The 18,509-nt window shown below is 41.8% G+C and overlaps 2 protein-coding genes across 5 annotated transcripts; one reads left to right on the top strand and one right to left on the bottom strand.

Moving 5' to 3' along the window:
* Nucleotides 1-339: 339 nt before the first annotated feature.
* On the bottom strand, nt 340-7,351 carry p3h3 (prolyl 3-hydroxylase 3). Its single transcript, XM_020092961.2, has 16 exons — nt 7,006-7,351; nt 5,595-5,779; nt 5,245-5,403; nt 4,420-4,612; nt 4,162-4,293; nt 3,713-3,855; nt 3,446-3,535; nt 3,303-3,355; nt 3,145-3,224; nt 2,931-3,058; nt 2,750-2,845; nt 2,515-2,665; nt 2,266-2,383; nt 1,717-1,792; nt 1,493-1,633; nt 340-655 (listed from the first exon to the last, which is right to left on the bottom strand). The coding sequence occupies exons 1-16, from the start codon at nt 7,298-7,300 to the stop codon at nt 482-484; spliced, it is 2,214 nt and encodes a 737-aa protein (XP_019948520.2). The 5' UTR covers nt 7,301-7,351; the 3' UTR covers nt 340-481.
* A 746-nt stretch (nt 7,352-8,097) lies between these two features.
* usp5 (ubiquitin specific peptidase 5 (isopeptidase T)) lies at nt 8,098-18,463 on the top strand. 4 transcript variants are annotated; one of them, XM_020092946.2, is made up of 20 exons: nt 8,098-8,427; nt 8,953-9,081; nt 9,221-9,287; nt 9,390-9,517; nt 9,817-9,962; nt 10,344-10,528; nt 10,915-11,009; nt 12,051-12,244; nt 12,476-12,547; nt 13,088-13,175; nt 13,329-13,454; nt 13,548-13,701; nt 14,546-14,708; nt 14,800-14,888; nt 15,270-15,398; nt 15,869-16,012; nt 16,170-16,312; nt 16,760-16,907; nt 17,030-17,114; nt 17,584-18,463. In XM_020092946.2, exons 1-20 carry the CDS (start codon nt 8,320-8,322, stop codon nt 17,675-17,677), a joined length of 2,487 nt encoding a protein of 828 aa, XP_019948505.2. In that variant the 5' UTR covers nt 8,098-8,319; the 3' UTR covers nt 17,678-18,463. The 4 variants fall into 4 exon arrangements, with proteins under 4 accessions (XP_019948505.2, XP_019948502.2, XP_019948506.2 ...); XM_020092943.2 differs by having other exon boundaries at nt 15,270-15,455; XM_020092947.2 differs by having other exon boundaries at nt 8,184-8,427; nt 9,224-9,287.
* Nucleotides 18,464-18,509: the final 46 nt, after the last annotated feature.

Here is an 18,509-nt window from a genome sequence, read left to right as displayed (position 1 = left end):
CAACTCTTAACCAAAAACTGAGATGAACCTTAAATCTTTCATTTATCAGTTTTACTCAGCCGGCAGCCACAGAAGACCTCAGGCTATCGCTTAATAGATTACACAACTTTGCTTTCCAACAGTTTTTGTTGTCTCTTGCTCAAACGCTCTTTCTGCACCTCACTTGTGTGGATACGGATCACTCACTGATAAAAAGTCACATTCATTTCGTCTTTATTCTCTTCATTTTTCTGATATCAGACACGGGCAGTGTTTCCCTCACTTACCTTCATCATATACAATATAAATACAGTACATACATGCCAGTTTAACATGAAAAACGCAAGGTGAAGAGAGTGAATGTAAAAAAAGAAAAAACATGTTTTAAAATCAGATGGGTGTAAATGTTTTGGTGTTTTGATTCTGTTATGGGTCTTTTCCACTGGAATGGCTGCAATGAAAATGTGTTCCAGTTTTAGTCTCTTCAGGTTAGTTCATTCTCTCACAGCTCATCTTTGGCCCCCGGTCCCCTGCCTCTCCCTCTGCTCCTCTCCTTTGGTGCTTGGCTCCGAGCGTTCCTGGTGGCGGTGGTGCTGCCGCCCTTCGCCTCCTCCTCGTCCTTCTTCACCACACTTTGCCCTTCTGCCTCCCACAAGGCCTCTGCCTCCTCTCGCTCCTGAGGGAGAGAGACAAAAATACAGCAATGAAAGTATTATTTTCCTGTGGCAACTCTGACGTGAAAAGGAAAGTCTGAAGGTATAACAGTAGCACAAGTGGATGAGTCTCATCAAGTCAGAAAACTGACTCACTAATGCCGGTTTCACACCAATACCTTACTAACATTAGCTAATATTAGCCACCATAAGCTGCTGGTCATAGCAGACCAAATAAGGCTGCAGCAGCAAAACCCTCAGAGGGCACTGATCTCAATAAGGGTTTGTTTTCTGGCCTGTGAATTTGACTTTTTATCTTCAAGAAGGAGAATGTGTTCTTTATTCTTTTAAACGTTGCACAGTCTCACTGTAAAGATGAGTCTCACTGAACTCCTGAATTTCAGAGTCAGATCATCTCGACAGTTTGTGGAACTTTTGCTGTCAGTCCCTATTGTAAGATGAAAAATGGCTCAACAGTCCTGATGATTTTCAACATGACAAAGCATTGAACTGTGAGAACGACTGACTACTTCAAGATCACCTTTTGTCTCAGCGATGAAACTGCACTTTTTCAAAATGATTGATTGCCTGAATTCAAACCAAATTATAAAGCTTAAATATCAGCAGTTTACAAACTGATACATCATTTTTCATAATCTTTTCCAAGTGAATAAACACCACGATGACCCAAAAGGACCCTGACATGGTGTGACCACAGTGTCAATGATATGAAAGCAACCACAGGATTTGCATCGCTGTCTGTCTCCAGCTGATCTCACAACCTCAACAATCACATGACTGGAGGCGTCAGTTTCGACCCGAGGATGGAGGTCACTGCTGAGTGTCGTCATCATGCTCACCCTGTCCCTGTAGAGCTTCTCCTTTGTAAACCACAGGGCGAGCGAGCACCGCCGACCACTGGTCACTGCAGTAACACCGTGGGGATTCACTGGACCTGAGGAGAAGCCCAGCAGTCGACCACAGCTTGGTTTGACTTGAGCCTGGAGGCATGAAGAGGATAAATTATTAACTCACGCAGATTTCTGAATGACTTTCTAATATGAAATGTTGAAGAGTGACTTACTGTTACTGTCTTGGCATCTCTATTCGTGAAAAACAGCTGTCCACCATCAAAGTTGTCATTCAGGTAGAGAATAGCACTGTGATAGAAACAGGTTTAAGGTGCGTGGCATCAGAACTAACATGGCAGAGTTCATAAATCCAGTCCCCTTATTTATTTTAATTTGCCCTGAATTCAGAAAACTCATAAATATCCTAAAGATACAGTTTTTTTCAGATCCATGAATTGTTCTCTAAGAAATCAAGGAAAATGTTGAAAAACAAAGAAACACAATGTCCACACCAACTTTTTATGGGTTCTTTCCTGATCCATATCACATCCTTCAAACAAACAAACAAACAAACGCTCTACAGTATTTTCTCTATCTTCCCTGGTCTCTTCCTTCTTCTATGTGAAGGAGTGAAATAAAAAAATATATGTAATGTCACGTGATTCAAACATTTTCATTTGAATGAAACATTTTTTCTGTTTGTCTAAAATGTTTTATTATTAATATGTGAAGTTTGTGACAACATGAATCAGTAACTACAGAGTGAAGTTATTTATGTGTACCTGAGGTCTCTGTGTATGAATGCTGGAGGCTCTTTCCAGCACTGTTTTGTCTCTGGCTCAAGGAGGCAGTTGTCAACATGGACGGGGTGGGACAGGTCCAATCTGCCCTCCTGGTCACCTGAGAGCACAGAAAATCAAACAAACAAAATGTATCACTGACCCAAAACAACAGGACACGTTAAAGTTCAAATAATCAGAACACAAGGGAAACGCTGCAGGTGTTTTAGTTTAGTGTAGCAGAAGAGTTACCTGCGATAGCACTGCGACAGACCAGGTGTGTGAAAGACACGTAGAGTCCTGAGGGGCTCCTGAAGTAGGAATGCAGCAGGACTCTGGCTCGCTCGCCCAGCTCATGTAACAGCCTGGCATCTGATTGGTTGACCAGGCTGTCCTGAGCCAGCTGTAAAAAAAAAGGTTCAAAGTTATGTTGAAAACACTGCACACCATTATAATATGATTCACATTTAGTTCATGAGGTTATTACCTTTAAAGCCCGGAGCACTGTCAGGCCCTCAAACGTCTCATGTGGTGTGTGCGGAGACCGTCGTCCTCGGTAACCATCTCCAGCTGATGCCGCAGACTATCGGAGATGAGAAGAAATGAAAGGCGAGAGTGTTCCTGATTCTTTCCAATCGAGGTCTGAAAATTCTACAACGTGAACTTACCGCTGCTAACTGCAGTATTCTGTCGCACTCCTTCTCAGTCATGACTCCGTCTAACACTACACGATTGGTCCCATTCAAAATCTTGTCGTCCATGGTGATGGTCACGCCAATCTGAGGGACCGGACCACCTGGAGAGAGGACGAATAGGAAAGGTTGAGAGAGGACAGCGGTGAATTAAAAACAGCAACAACAAGAGTTGGAATGTCTCTCTCACCAGCGAAAAAGCCGCTGTCATCCACTTCCTCCTCCTGACTGCCCTCCTTTATTTTCTCGTTAATTTTCTCTTTTTCAGCTCTGACATTAAAACACACAAAAATCAGTCAACATTAGAAACAAAAGTGCAATATCACTTTTCTTTCCTTCATTTCCCACCTCCAAGCCTCCCTCAGCGATTCAGGTACAACATCCTCCGGAGTCCAAAGATCCTACATCAAAAAACAATTATTAAACCCTTTTGAGGAAAAGTTTAAATTCTTATGCACGTTCATCAGAAACCTTTTTTTTTTTTTGCTTACTGGGTCAGTAAAACTGAAGTCGAGGTTCTCCATACCGAAATAAAGGAGCTTCTTCTCCTGCAAGGAGCGACTGACATATCGGACAATTTCCTGTATGAAAACACAGAAAAATGGTGATTCCTCACATTCTTTGGGATAAAGAGACGACAAAAACATTTCAAAAAACCTTTAGCTGAGAACATTTATGAATTAAGAGAATAAATCAGGTAACTGATATAATTATTATCACTGCAGTGGTGATTTCAATATAAGGACCTTGAGTGGTACCTGAGCAGGCGGTGAGCCTTGTGACTCTGTGTCACCTCCTAGTGTCTCATAGTAGAGCTGCAGGTTGTCTAAAGAGTCCTTGTCCGTGGGGTAAAACAGGAGAAGAGAGCGCAGAGTCTGCACGGCTCCACTAATATCACCAGCTGTTGGGAAGCGTGAATGAAAAATAAAAAGAAGTCAATGGACTGTATTTATATAACACTTTTCTAGTTTTATCAACCACTCAAAGTGCCTCAAAGTAGAAGTCACACACTGCCGGCATGGCCATCAGGCACAATCTGCAGACTGAAGGAGCTGGGGATTGAACCAACGTCTAGTTAGTGTTAACATTATATAAATAATATTAACATTTTTATAACATTTGTATTTATATTATTCACAAAAGCATATCGGTTGCTGTATCATCACATCACATTTATTAATCATCATGTTGAACTTTAAATGCTGACCTTTAAACTGTGCAATGTGCAGATGTTCCAGCTGTGTGGGCAGGTAGTCCTCTTGAGCAGAAATCCTTCCAGGTCGTGTGGCGACCTGAGTCACACAGGACTGCCGGCACGAGAGCAGGGAGAGAGACAGAGCTGGTTGGGGAAGAAAAAAATGTCCGCTATGTCTTTTCTTTATGTTTGTGTCACAGAATAACAATCAGACTGGCTTTTATTCTCTCTCTCTCTCTCTCTCCCTCTCTTTCTCTCTCTCTCTCTTACCTGCAGCCTTCTCGAACACACCGTCCGCACTGTTCACTCCCCTGTCCTCTGGCAGCCGCTGGGAGGCCACCTCACACTGCAACCTGCACTCCTCCGTCTGCCTCAGGGTTTCATTCACACACGCCTTCCATTTATCTGACGCTTGCCTCCAGTCAGAGGAGGCCTCATACTGCACTGCAGCATCATAAAGGACCTGGGTTTCATGGGTTTGAGAAGAATATAAGATGGAAATACTTCCTTACTTGCTTTTGTTATAATAATGCAAACTTTAAAACATAAAATAGTTCTGTTGATCGACAGGTAAACCGTGTATAAATTATGAGGCATAAGCAGAGACCACTTCATGGAGGATTGAACCTTATTTCACACAAGCTGAAACATGTTATAACAAGTGCGTCTGAATAGACTAAATCAGCGGCTCAGACAGAGGCCTTCTACGAGAAAGAAGAGAGAGAGAGAGAGAAATTCCATCCCTCAGGCGATGGTTGGCTCTCCTAGTTAACAATTCAAAATATTTATCTTTCAATACACTTAGATACTGTCGGAGTCTTATAAATCAGTCTCATTCACCAAAAGAAAATTGTGAACTATTGTAATCAAGGTAAAAGTGTAACATTTTTCAATCAAAATGGAAAATTCAAATATTAAACTATTATAAACAATATATACAAATATTTGTTATATTGTAGTGGACTCACTGATTCTTTGTCTGCCTGTCTTTACTGACGATACACTACGTGACCTTTCTGGATGTAGAAATAACCCACTGTAGCCGTTCAATAGATACAATCTTGGTGCTTTATTCCTTCCTCCCCCCTCACTCACCCAGTGCCTCTCGTTCTCGATCTCTCTATCCTGGAAGGCCTCCTCGGTCACTCCTTCCATCCGCCTGTACTTCTCAATGTTGTTCCTCATCTCCAGGTGACTGGGATTGGCAACAAAGTACGTATGAGCTGCTGAAGCCGCCTTCTGCAACTTTTCCAACTGATGTGGATGAAGAGGAGAGAGTTTGACATAGAAAGATGGGGGTGTTGCTTTAGAGAATCACATTGCAGACCTGAAGCTGCTTGACTCTAAATGCCACTTTCAAATAAGCCACATCTATCAGGGGAGATGAGAAAGGACCAGGGGTTAGAACATCACAGACCTTTATTGGTGCCTGGAGAAAAGCTTACCTTGTAGTATGTCACCTGCAGAAAGTTGTAAGGGTTGCGAGTGCCGAATTCATATTCTATGTCTGTGGAAACAGGGAGCTGCCCCGCAGGGCTGACGGAGCGTCCAACACAGAACTTCAAACACTCAGCCCTCTGCTGCACCCAATCCAAGGCCCAGAGGTCCCACAGACTCCCCTCCTCAGAGTCTATCAATACACAAGAAAGACATGATCATTTTCAGAAGTGAAATATACCATTGCTCAGGATGATAATGTCTAATAATCATAATAATATGATTTTCTATTTGAATACTATATATATTTATATATAAAACTTGGTCAACACACAAGACTCATCTTCACTATCATCTGTTGGGATGTGGGGCTCAAGACCTGCTGACTCTAATGTCTCCAACATGGAGCAGTGGCGTCTGTAGACTGAGACTGAATCAGTCTGTACTGTGTCAGGAAGTAACTGGAGTGGTGTCCATCAGGTGTGATTGGTGACTGGTCTACACTGGTCTGTGTGTTTCACATGTTTTATTAAAACCTTAAAAAGGGTTGACCTCAAATTTAAAAGCAGCTCTGCCAGCACGGCTTTTTTTGGCTTCATCGAGTTTCCAAAATCCTACAGCCCCCCATTGCCCTGCTGTCTCGTAACATTGTCAGTTTGTCGTAACGCAAAACACTGTCAATTTTTTTTGTCATCGTTTATGCCTTTCATAAAATCCCCATCAGTAGGTGGCAGAGTGAAAAATGACTTTCAGCCCTATGGAACAGGACTGAGAAAGGTTGTGCGTCTGTCTACACAATGCTGCCACAAGTAAAAGAGAAAACACGGTTTCCTCTCTACACATTCTGATATTGATCCTTTTTTGTGCCACAGTGTTTTTGTGTCAGTGTTGATGTACTGTTGTCAGTTTCACACACACACACACACTTACATAATGTATTCCCTAGCGCCTTACCCTAACCTTAACCAACACAACTGAATGCCTAACACTCGCCCTTACCTTAACCCTAACCCTAAAACCAAGTCTTAAAGGTTCAGTGTGTAGAATTTAGTGACATCTACTGGTGAAGTTTCATGTTGCAGCTGAACACCCCTCACCTCACCCTTCCCCTCCTTCACTTGTCATAAAAACTCAAAATATGTTTAGTTTGTCCGGTTTGAACAACTGCAAAAAAAACATGGCAGCCTCCGTAAAGAGAGACGGCTCCTGGCATATATATAAAGTATTTAAATATAAAGATCCCAGACTAGGGTAAAGAAAACAACAATTCTTACAATGTAGAGGATCACACAGTTGTTGAAACATCACCAGGATTATTTCATATTTCAAACACTGGATCTTAAACAACCCATTGAATTTGTGAGGACCAGTCACAATGTCCTGGTATTCAACCATCATAACTATAGAAAGACAACTTACCCAGTTTAAACAGACCCTGAGTCCCTGCTGCTCCACACTCCTCGTGACACTGTCTGCGCACCCTGAGCAGCGACTCCTTGGTCAGGATGGATTTCTCCAGCAGCTCCGCCGCCTTCGCCCACTCCTCTCCAAAGTACGCACGGACCCCACTGTAATACATCCGGTCATATGGCTGCAGGAGAGACAGGAGGTTACCGCTGCCCGCAGCCGGACCCACCGCGGCGACATGGAGGGATGCTCGGAGAACCAAATGAAACGCCACGTATACAGAGAGCGGGACAGAGAGCTGCGCCATGGCCCCGGAGACAACCCGTCCTGAGAGGAGAGGACGCAGCTGGAGGAGGAGGAGGACGAGGAGGAGGAGGAGGGACTATGGAAATGTTTTGGTGAAGAAGGAGAAAGTCTGCTGAAGTTTCCTCCTCCAGTTTCAGGATATTATGGATTCTTTATTTTAACATCTGTGAGAAAGAGGTTTTATTTGAATGAAAGAAGTGAATCTGATTTTCTCGTGTTGATCGTTAAAACTTGAACCAAAGAGTTTCCACCAACTGTGGAGTTGGTGTACTCTTCAATGCAGCCGCTAGAGGCAGCCATGAGCGTAGTTCAAAGGACGTTACCGTAAATATACGAGTGTGACCGAGTGAGCTCAAGTCAACACTATTGGATGGACGGATGGAAGATGAATGGATGGATGGATGTGTGGATGGATGGCTGGATGAATGTTTGGAGTGTGAATGGAAGGGTGGATAGATGGATTTTTCCTTTCTGATTTTGCAATGCACTCATTTTTTGCACTCATCACTAGTTTAATCAATTGATTGCTTCAGCTGCACTTATAAATACTGTTGAGTAGATAATTGAGTTTATAAACTCTTCATACTTTTTTAGCCAAACATATTAATTCAGAAAAATAAGAACAAGGGGCATAAAATAGGATTAAACATGTAAAATATCAGAGCCTCAAAATTGTGCTTGTAAATGTAAGTTGTTTTATTCAATACATGCAGGTGAACAAGTTCAATTTATTGATTCATCGATTATCCACATGTATTATTAAACAATAACTTTAATTATAATAAGCTTTACTAGATGGGAGAGTTGTTCCTGTTATGAATCTCGACGGGTGCAGTTCTTCTACACATTACGGTATCCAGCGGGCTGCAGAGTTCAATCGGCCTTTCGTTCAACACAAGGCAGCGTCTCATGATTCATTCAGCCGAACACACGCACCAGAACACGGGCTAGACACTCTTCCGAGCCGGGGAATCCAGAGGCCGGGGGTCCACACTTAAAGGCAGAACCAGCTACTTCGCCATGGCGGACGTTGGGGAGGTTTTGATGTCGGTTTTGTCCACAATTCGGGTTCCGAAGCCCGGGGACCGCGTCCACAAAGACGAATGCGCCTTGTCATTTTCCTCGCCGGTGAGCGATCGTCCCTGTTTCAACCATAACGTCAGCCTCCAAACTGCTCTTTCATTCCTCCCTCCCTCCCTCCGTCTCCCGTGTTTGTCCGGCCTCACGTTGTGTCCGCGCTGCTCCACTTTAAAGCTCGGGCTTCCTTCTTATTTCTGCTGCGGCTAACTAGCAAGCTAGCGCCAAGCTAAGCTAATAACGCACTGTAACGGAAACGTAGCTGCGTTAGCTTGCTAGCTAGCAGTGTCAGTGTGAGTGGGTATGCTGTCAAACTAGCTAGCAAGCTGACTGAGATGTTTTCTTAGGGTCAGGACAGTTGAGGCTCTGCTCAGTTCTCTTCATACAACGTAGCACAGATACATCCCAGTGTTTCCAGCTGACTTTTCCAGTATTAAACCAGTGTTTAGCTGAAATGCAGGTGTTAGCTAGTTGGCTAATGTGTAGCAGCTGATGCTGTGACATTTTTTTGTGGTGTCACGATGGAGTGAGAAAGGAACAGCTTGTGATTCTGACCATTGTCTCTCTTCTTTCCAGGAGAGTGACGGAGGCCTGTATGTGTGCATGAACAGTTTCCTGGGCTTCGGGAGTCAGTATGTGGACAGGCACTATGCTCGCTCCGGCCAGAGGGCTTACTTGCACATCACCCGGACTCGCAAAGCTAAGGTGGTTTCCTTAAGACAGTGGCCACCTCTTCATCTCCCGCTGACACCCATTTAAAGAATTTGTGTGCATCAGAATCGTCTCTTTTCATTTCCAGCAAACAAATCCCAACACCCACTGACATCCTATGTTATTCTCACAGAAGGAAGAGGATGTCAACTCAGGATCTGGACACCCGCCCAAGAAAAAGCCCACCAGACTGGCCATAGGTGAGCACATAAGAGAGTATTCATGCAAACATGTATTATCCAGCTGTTCTGTTTCAAAAGCTGACCCATGTCTACCTCCCCTCTGGTTTCTGGTGTGTCCAGGTATTGAAGGAGGTTTTGATGTAGAGCAGGAGCAGTATGAGGAGGATGTAAAGGTGGTCATTTTACCTGACAGACAGGAAGTGACATCAGAGGGCCTTGCAACCATGCCTGATGTTGTGAAGGAGCGGGTGAGATATCTTGTGTGTTACTTGGCAAGAGAAATCATTCGATTAAGGTTCTGTCATGTTTATGTGGCAATATAATACTTTACAAGTTAGATTTGATACCATTGCAAACATAAACAATCTTCAGAGATCTTTGACAAGTTAGCCTTCATACAGCGTGTTGTAGATATATAACTTAATACTAGAGCACACTGATGCACAGTGTGTGTAATAAACTTTGTTACCATCAGTAATCAAGTAGTTAAGGAGTTTCATCATGAGTGTTTAGGTCTAATTTGTTGATACATTTTCTGTCCCTTAAGGTGTCCCTGTCAATGACGGGTATCATGGCAGCTGACTCAGTGTCTCACACATTACAAGTTCAACAGTGGGATGGAGAGGTGAGACAGGAGTCGAGGCATGCTGCTGACCTTAAACAGCTTGATAACGGAGTCAAGATTCCTCCCAGGTGAGAAGAACTGTTCCTAAAGTAAACCTATGTTACATTTCCTTTTAAAGAAAGCTGCTCCTATATTTCCCCTTAAAATGGATAAAAGGAATTCTGCAAATACAATAGCTGACTTGTTAAACCCCTCGTAGTTATACATGTTCTATTAAAGTCAGCAAATAGAATGTCCAGGCAAATGCACTTTTGCAATCCAGATCCATGATTGCATTACTTTATAAATTCTGTTGTGTCTTCTATGATACACAAGTAGGATAGAAATAGCTGTTCAGTTTTATAATTTCAAACCCACAAGATCTTGGAGGGCTGTGTCTGGAAGAGTAAAACAGTTATTTAAAAACTCGTGAAATAACTTTAACATTCTTCTTCTTTTCATCATTTTAGTGGATGGCGGTGTGAGGTCTGTGACCTCCAGGAGAATATTTGGATGAACCTGACAGACGGCAAGGTGCTGTGTGGTCGCAGATATTTTGATGGCTCTGGGGGCAACAACCACGCCCTTCTTCACTTCCAGGAGATGGGATACCCACTTGCTGTCAAACTTGGAACCATCACTCCCGATGGAGCAGGTAAATGGATTACATGACAATGATATAATGTTACATATCAAGGACATAATGTTTCTTCTTTTTAGAGAAGGGATTCTGCAATTTAGTTTTATTAAAAAACATATGTATTGATTAACACAAAAGGTGCAGTCAGTGTGGCGTGTGTGTTAGTGTATTTGCAGCCATGAGTCTATGTTGCAAGTCTTGGTTAAATGCTGGAAAGTCAGATGTGAAAGTACGTTGGGGCAAATAGATTAAACATAAATGTTATACTACTATGTATAATAATACAAATGTAGTATAGTGATAGGAATATTATCTCCACAACCCTAGTAGTTATTATTTTGTAGTATATAAAGCATAATTAATTTGCCAAAAATGACTCACACAATGTTCTGTATTTCCAGATGTGTATTCCTATGATGAGGATGACATGGTACTGGATGCCAAGTTACCAGAGCACCTTGCACACTTTGGAATCAACATGATGACCATGGAGAAGGTAACTTCTTACAATTTTAAGTTGAAACTGATTTTACTTTGTTTTATTTATCTCCTTTCAAACATAATAACAAATGGTTCATCAGACCTCATTCTTATAGATGAAAGTATTTAGTTCTGTGTTATACATTCAGTGAGAGATACTGCTTTTTTTTCCCTGTTGCTGGACATCTACACAGTTATTGCTGGCTCTGCTTTCAAGAGCAGACATTGATTATATAGTATTACTTGATTAAATTGGGGGTTAGAGTTGTGGTTTCGACAACTGCTCATCCAAAACCCCTCACAGTCAACACCTCCCGGGTCTCAGAAACACACCCACCAATTTTGAACCGATGTCAAGAAAAATTGTCCGACAGATAGAAAGAAGAAAGAAGAGATTTTTGGATTTACTTGTAGGAAGTAACACACTGACAGTCATCCTATGAACTAAAACATTGTTAGTTATTAATAATTGGCCGACTATTTTCTCTCTAGTTTTTTCTTGATTATTTTTCTTCTTAATTAATATAACATTGTTTTATTTTTTGCACTATTATTACTGATGAGCTTTAATAATAATCACACGTCTCCTTGTTGGCTTAACTTTGATGCCATACACATCACATCAACCTAATTTCCCCAGCTTCAGATATTTTCCTCCACACCTGTTTCTACTCTGTTTTCCTGCTGCCATTACTTTTTTGCCATCTGCTTCTCCTTATGCAGAGCACAGTCTTCACAGAAGCTCTATGATGTCTGTGGCGCTCACTGTGTACTGTAATGTTATTTCTCATCTTGCTAATGTATTGCAGCACGGGCCTAATGATATTGCACTGACGGGGGGTGGAGGAGTTGTGCTTCAATGGAGCAATGAAAAAGTGCAGCACTAAGTGCAGTGTTGATGTATTTTCTCGCTTGTCTGTCATTTGTCATCACTTCTTCATTTCGGCTAATTTTTCTCATCATTCTCAAAACTTTGTGGGGAGGCTGCAGCAAAGATTTGGTTTGCTTGTACCTTGCATCCTTCATTTTCTGATCCAATTGAGTTCTTTGCTCTCAGACCGAGCGGACAATGACAGAGCTGGAGATTGCTGTGAACCAGCGTGTGGGGGAGTGGGAGGTGATCCAGGAGTCAGGGACCACCCTACGTCCCCTGTTTGGCCCCGGCCTGACTGGCATGAAGAACCTGGGCAACAGCTGCTACCTCAACTCTGTCATGCAAGTGCTCTTCACTGTCCCAGACTTCCAGACCAAGTCAGTACCCTATTTTTCATGCTTCTGTTCCTCCCATTTTTTTTGACTACTTCCCTTTCAGTAGTGGAGGACTATGTTGATGCTTCAATATTCATGATTACAGCTGATTAGAGATGAATTTGTTATTACTCATGTCTTGGATTTAGCTCTCAACTTAGAAATGTTTAGATCCAGCATTAATGGTAAGATACTGAATGTAAAGAATTAGGTTCACATATTGATTTCTTCCAGGTACGTGTCCAACATCGACAAGATCATAGATGAAGCTCCTAGTGACCCCACCCAGGACTTCAAAACCCAAGTGTGAGTGTCCTTACCTGGCCGCTGAATTTATACTATAAGCTCATTCATTACCACTACCTTAGTGCCCATTCTAAACATGGCTATTTGCCAGTTATGTTAGAAATGTTTTCTTGATTTTTTTTTTGCCCTAAATTGAAATGCTCTATTGATATTGGTAGGTTTTAGATAGACTGATATTGACAGAAAAGAGCTTTGCTTCTACTGTGACTTAACCCGATGGAGCCTCATTGTGAAAACAAAAGTGAAACCTATGTCTGGTACAGTCTGCTACATTTCCAATGTAACTTGACACCTTTAACTCTCATTGACCATTAAGATTACACAACAGTCAGGTCTAGAGCAGTGACTTATTGTACTCCGCAATCGTTTTACTTTTGTCACGATACAGACAGTTAAGTGAAAGTCTTCTCTTCCCATTTGACATTTCACCATGTTACTTTAAAGCCAAAAATACCTTCAGGTCTATATCCAAATTCTCCTCCTATGTTAGACTTTTATTGTTGGATGTGCAGTGACGTCAGCTTTGTTTGTTTATCTCAGAGCCAAGCTCGGGTACGGCCTGTTGTCAGGAGAGTACTGCAAACCAGCACCAGACCCTGGAGATGAAAACGGAGTATCTGAACCCAGGGTAAGAGGACAAAATAAGTCCCAGTGGATTTAATCTTGGTTTTAACATATATCCAGAACAAATTTAAAATTACATTCAGAAATGAGTGTGAATGCCATCTGCCTATTAACTGTCACCATTGGAAGAATCTGACTGTTCATGCTTGGTTTGCAGGGAGACCAAATTGGCATAGCACCACGAATGTTTAAAGCACTTGTTGGGCGGGGCCACCCAGAGTTCTCCACCAATCGTCAACAGGATGCTCAGGAGTTTTTATTGCACTTCATAAACATGGTGGAGGTAAAGTAGCAGTCTGCTGCTGCTTCTGTTATATTTCTACTTCTATTATCATTCTCCTCTCTCATGATATCATTTGTTTCTTTTTACCCACAGAGAAACTGTCGCTCTGGTCCCAACCCATCTGAAGCCTTCAGGTTCCTGGTGGAGGAGAGGATTGTGTGTGAGCAATCACAGAAAGCCAAGTACACACAGCGGGTAGATTACATCGTTCAGCTTCCTGTGCCCATGGACCAGGCTACCAACACAGGTGATGGGCTCTTGGGATACACTCTCCAGATCTACACATGATGAGTTATATCCACTGTGTTGTGGGGTGCAGACGTAGAGACTAGCTTTGGTTTACATCACTAACATGTGCCAGGTTGCAGGAAGGTGCCCCAACGCCATTAAAGATGATTTGTGAATAATTAATTTTAGTTTAATTCTCAGCGTTATAAAGAAATCTGTTATCCTTATAAGAAATTGTCAATTTAGGACACATTATGGACAGCTGTCCTCTCATTCCAGAGCAAAGTGATTCTGCCACTGATCATATTTTAACAGCTTCAAAATCAAATCATTGACCAGATCCACTTTGTTGCATCAGTTAATCAGCTATATAAATCAGAGCTGATATTATTTGCAGCAATTTTTGATGCTGATATTGATATTTGAGAAGTTATATTAGTGTATTTTGTTAAACTTAAAGAAATAATGTGAACTCTTAAGTAAGGATAACTCTAAAATTATTGAGTTGAACATGTTGGAATGATAAACTTGTCAGTACTAAAGTATGGACCATCTATGAATATCTCAACCACTCTTTATATTTAGTATTTATCTCTTTCATGTTTGCAGTAAGCTAATATGAGCTGATATGTCAGCCTGGTCAGTTTCAGTCTATCTCGAATTGGAAGTGTTATGTATAATTTTAGTAATTAAACAATAAGGTATTCAGATAATGCCTAAGTATGAGTGATAGTATGAGTGAAAACAATACATCCTGCTTTTGTATCTTTCGTAATGATAATACTTCTTGAACAATTTTGTGTTTTTTAAATGGCTCATGTTTCTTTCAATTGTTTTTCAAACTTTGTTTATTGTTGTTACAGAAGAGCTTCAGGAGGCAGAGCGCCGGCGTGAGGAGGGGGACTCATCCGCCCCAACAGTGCGTGCACAAATCCCCTTCACATCTTGCATGGCAGCCCTCAGCGAACCAGAGATCCTCACAGACTTCTGGAGCTCAGCCGTGCAAGCCAAAACTACTGCTACCAAGTATGAAAAATGCCTATTCACAACATGACAGAGATTATTTGGAAAAAATCTTGATGAATTTTTTAACATCAGCTTTTGTCTCTTTTATCAGAACAACCCGCTTTGCCTCTTTCCCCGACCACCTGGTTATCCAGATTAAGAAGTTTACTTTTGGCCTTGACTGGGTACCCAAGAAACTGGGTGATCAAATATTTTATTAAAAGTTTTTGTTGCAGAGATGTATAGTTTTGTACTGTACATGTATGTGTGTAGAGTCTGGAGGCCCTGGAAACATTTAAACACATGAATCACACACATAAGTTTGTGTTGTAAAGGCACTATCATGTTTTATGCTGCAGATAGTCCACAGTTTATGTTGGAGCAGCTCCTTCATGGTTCCAATCAACAACCTCTACAAAAAATGACCTGATGGGCTTCATGGATTCTAGTTGCAAAGCAATGTCACTGTGATGTCACCCACATTATCATCATTAGCACAGCAAGTGCAGTTTGAAATAAATCAGAGGAACTCTTTATATATTGCAGAGATGTGATTCTTATTTTTTTGTCCTCTCCATTCAGACGTGAGTATAGATGTTCCTGATTCTCTGGACCTGAGTGCACTACGTGCCATTGGCCAGCAGCCTGGGGAGGAGCTTCTACCAGAGGTGGCCCCGCCCCCACTTGTGACCCCTGATATGGAGGTTAAAGGTATCCTGGGTTTCCATGGCAACGAGGACGACGACTCACTCTACTCCCCACTGCTGTGTCAGTCTGTCTGTCATTTCTTCTCTTTTCCTCCTTCCTCTGTGACACTCTTATTTGTCCACCCTTGTTTCCTGCTTTTCTTCTTTTCTGCCTTTTCTGTTTTCTTGAGTCTGTCTGTTGCCATTATATATTTTTTCTTTTGTGTCATGTGAGGTTATTTTTCGTTGCATTTCATAATAAAGAAGTCATATTTTAATGGTTTGGTTTTAGTACTTGTATATGATTTGGTTTCCAATATTTTCTTTATAACATTTTGCCTTTTTATTATTTTTAACCTGTTCATATTGAGGAAGTGCTCAGGACACAAGTAACAAGAGCAACAATTATTGTATTTCTGAAAATCAATAAACAAAACAATATACATTTTCCAAAATTGCATCCAAGTAATTCTACTGTTTCCTCCCATCACTCAGCTCCAGTTCTTGATGACTCCACTGTGTCCCAGTTATGTGAAATGGGATTTCCGCTGGAGGCCTGCAGGAAAGCAGTGTACTACACTGGGAACACTGGAATTGATGCTGCCATGAATTGGATCATGGGCCATATGGATGACCCAGGTGTGTAATAATTATCATAACTTACATTTTTATATAGCGCCTTTCAAGGGACCCAAGGACGCTTTACATGTGTAGAGCAATGGGAATTCACCAGAAAGCAAATCATCAGTCTGACGGCTCCTCTCAGTCTTCATCCTCTCTTTCTGATTGGCTACAGACTTCTCGGCCCCCCTGGTATTGCCAGGCTGCAGCTCCGGCCCCGGCACCACTCCCACAGAGAGCCTCTCCGAGGAGCACCTGGCAACCATCGTCTCCATGGGCTTCAGCCGAGACCAGGCAACCAAAGCACTCCGAGCCACGGTGAGAATCGAACTCCTTCCAGCTCGAGACGAGGTTTTTACTAATTTCACAGGCCGCTAGACTCAAAGTAGACCTGGGCCAATACAGGCACAGCTGCCTTCTTTGAATTCAGTCAGCAATGAAGCCAAGTTTTTGTCTATTTGGAGAAAGTACCCAGAGTTTTTTTATTTTTTTATTTTTTTTACACCTCAACAAAATCAGTCGCAGGATTTCACTTAAAGCTGCATTAGGCTTCACTGTCTCACGAATACTGCATGTCTTTAACTTAATATATCCTCAGGACTGTTGTGGTTGAAATACTTTTTATGTGGATGCAACTTCCACTTTGTGTCAAATTTAGCTCCATCCATTCAATGTATTTTGTAAATATTGCACTTAAACAGTACACATACTGATTATTGTTTTGCTGTTTTTCCCCATCTTTCTTAACTGGTGTTTGTTCGTCAGAGTAATGTTCTGGAACGTGCAGTGGACTGGATCTTCTCGCACCTGGATGACCTGGAGTCAATGGATGTGTCTGAAGGAGGCCGCTCGGCTGCAGAGAGCGAGGGCAGGGAACCTCCCCCTGGGCCTCGAGTCAGAGACGGACCAGGAAGTGAGTCCAAGCGAGCGGGAGCAGTTTTTCCATCTTAAGTCTTTTAATGTGATACTTTTGATCATATGTATACATCAAATGTATTTCATAATAACGTTTGAACTTGTGTTTTGTTTTTCCAGAGTACGAGCTGTTTGCATTTATCAGTCACATGGGGACGAGCACAATGTGCGGCCACTACGTCTGTCACATCAAGAAGGATCAGCAGTGAGTTGGGGGTTCATCCCACTTGTTTCTAACTTAAAGAGAATTTTTACTGTTTCAAGGCATCAAAATTACATTTTTAAAAGTCAAAGGATGTGTATGCATTTTGTTCTCAAACCAGTTGTTCATTATCTATTATGGCGGAGGAAATGTTATAAGAGTCATATTGAAATGTTATGGAGTAGCAGATTTCACAGTGACTCACCAGGGCGCAGCATACTCCAGGTCTGGATTCAACAATAACGTTTTTCATAGTTGTAATGTCAACACAGTGTTAATGGTTTTATTTATTCTTTGCAAATCTGTTTCATGTTTGGATAATAGAGGTTTTCCCGTCTGTACCAGTAGATCTGTCTCTGAACACTTTCAATTCTTTAATATGTTCTATTATTACGGTTTTAGTTATTTGGTAACAGCAGGTGTTAACAGACGACTCTTTGTGAACACTTTCAATATCCTCTGTGTTTGTTAGGTGGGTCATCTTCAATGATCAGAAGGTGTGTGCTTCAGAGAAACCTCCCAAAGACCTGGGATACCTCTACTTCTATCGGAGGGTGGCTGACTGAGACAAAGGAGCCATTAGCTTGGAGTGATGGAGGACAAATGTGGACGCTAAAACAAACGCAACAACAACACAACATGAAAAGTCGCATCCCCACCAAGCTCAAATGCTTTGGCACGCTTCAAAATGATAAAAAATGTAAATAAATCTCTCAGATTGCGTATATACACAGTCAAATCAATTGGTGCAGATGTACAGATGAGGTGTGTGGGGCTTAGGGATAAACCAGGGGCCTGTTCAAAGAGCAGAGTCTCTTTATTTATCTGGAAAACTTTTCTGAGTGAAACACATCTGTTAAACAACGTTTTCTCAGCAAATGCATCCAGATAATTCAGAAAACCTGGTTCACGGAACAAGTCCTTCCGATCTTTACTAGTAAGTTTCATAGCTTTCACATGAATCCATTTCCTGTTGATTTCTACTGCCCTCAGTAGTCACGTCCCCTCCCCCTCTTCTTTTATTGGATGGTTGCAGCTTGGTCTCACCATCGTGGCCGTGCACCACCACCACCTCCTCCTCCTCCTCCTCCTCCTCCTCATTCAGTGAGGGTGTAAGAACAGTTCAAATACAAAAACAAGAGGAAATGTCAGAAAATCAAGCATTAAAGAAGAAACGGCTCAAATGTGTGTTACGAAAACTAAATAAAAAAAGTCACAAAACCAAATCAACTTGTTTTTTTTTTGTTAAACGTTTGGTGAGGGTGATCCCTGAGTGTTTTTTGTGGGTTTTTTCTTTTGCAAACATCCTTTGTTATTTCTGCTGTGACAAATAAAGAACTGTCTTTCTGTCATTTGGCCTTTTTTATTTTTATGAATGTGTCTTGGACTTCTCACTTT

Source organism: Paralichthys olivaceus, chromosome 13, assembly GCF_024713975.1.
Source record: "Paralichthys olivaceus isolate ysfri-2021 chromosome 13, ASM2471397v2, whole genome shotgun sequence".
NCBI lineage: Eukaryota > Metazoa > Chordata > Actinopteri > Pleuronectiformes > Paralichthyidae > Paralichthys > Paralichthys olivaceus.
The sequence above is the reverse complement of the archived record's forward strand: the minus strand, read 5'-3'. Positions and strand labels throughout refer to the sequence as shown.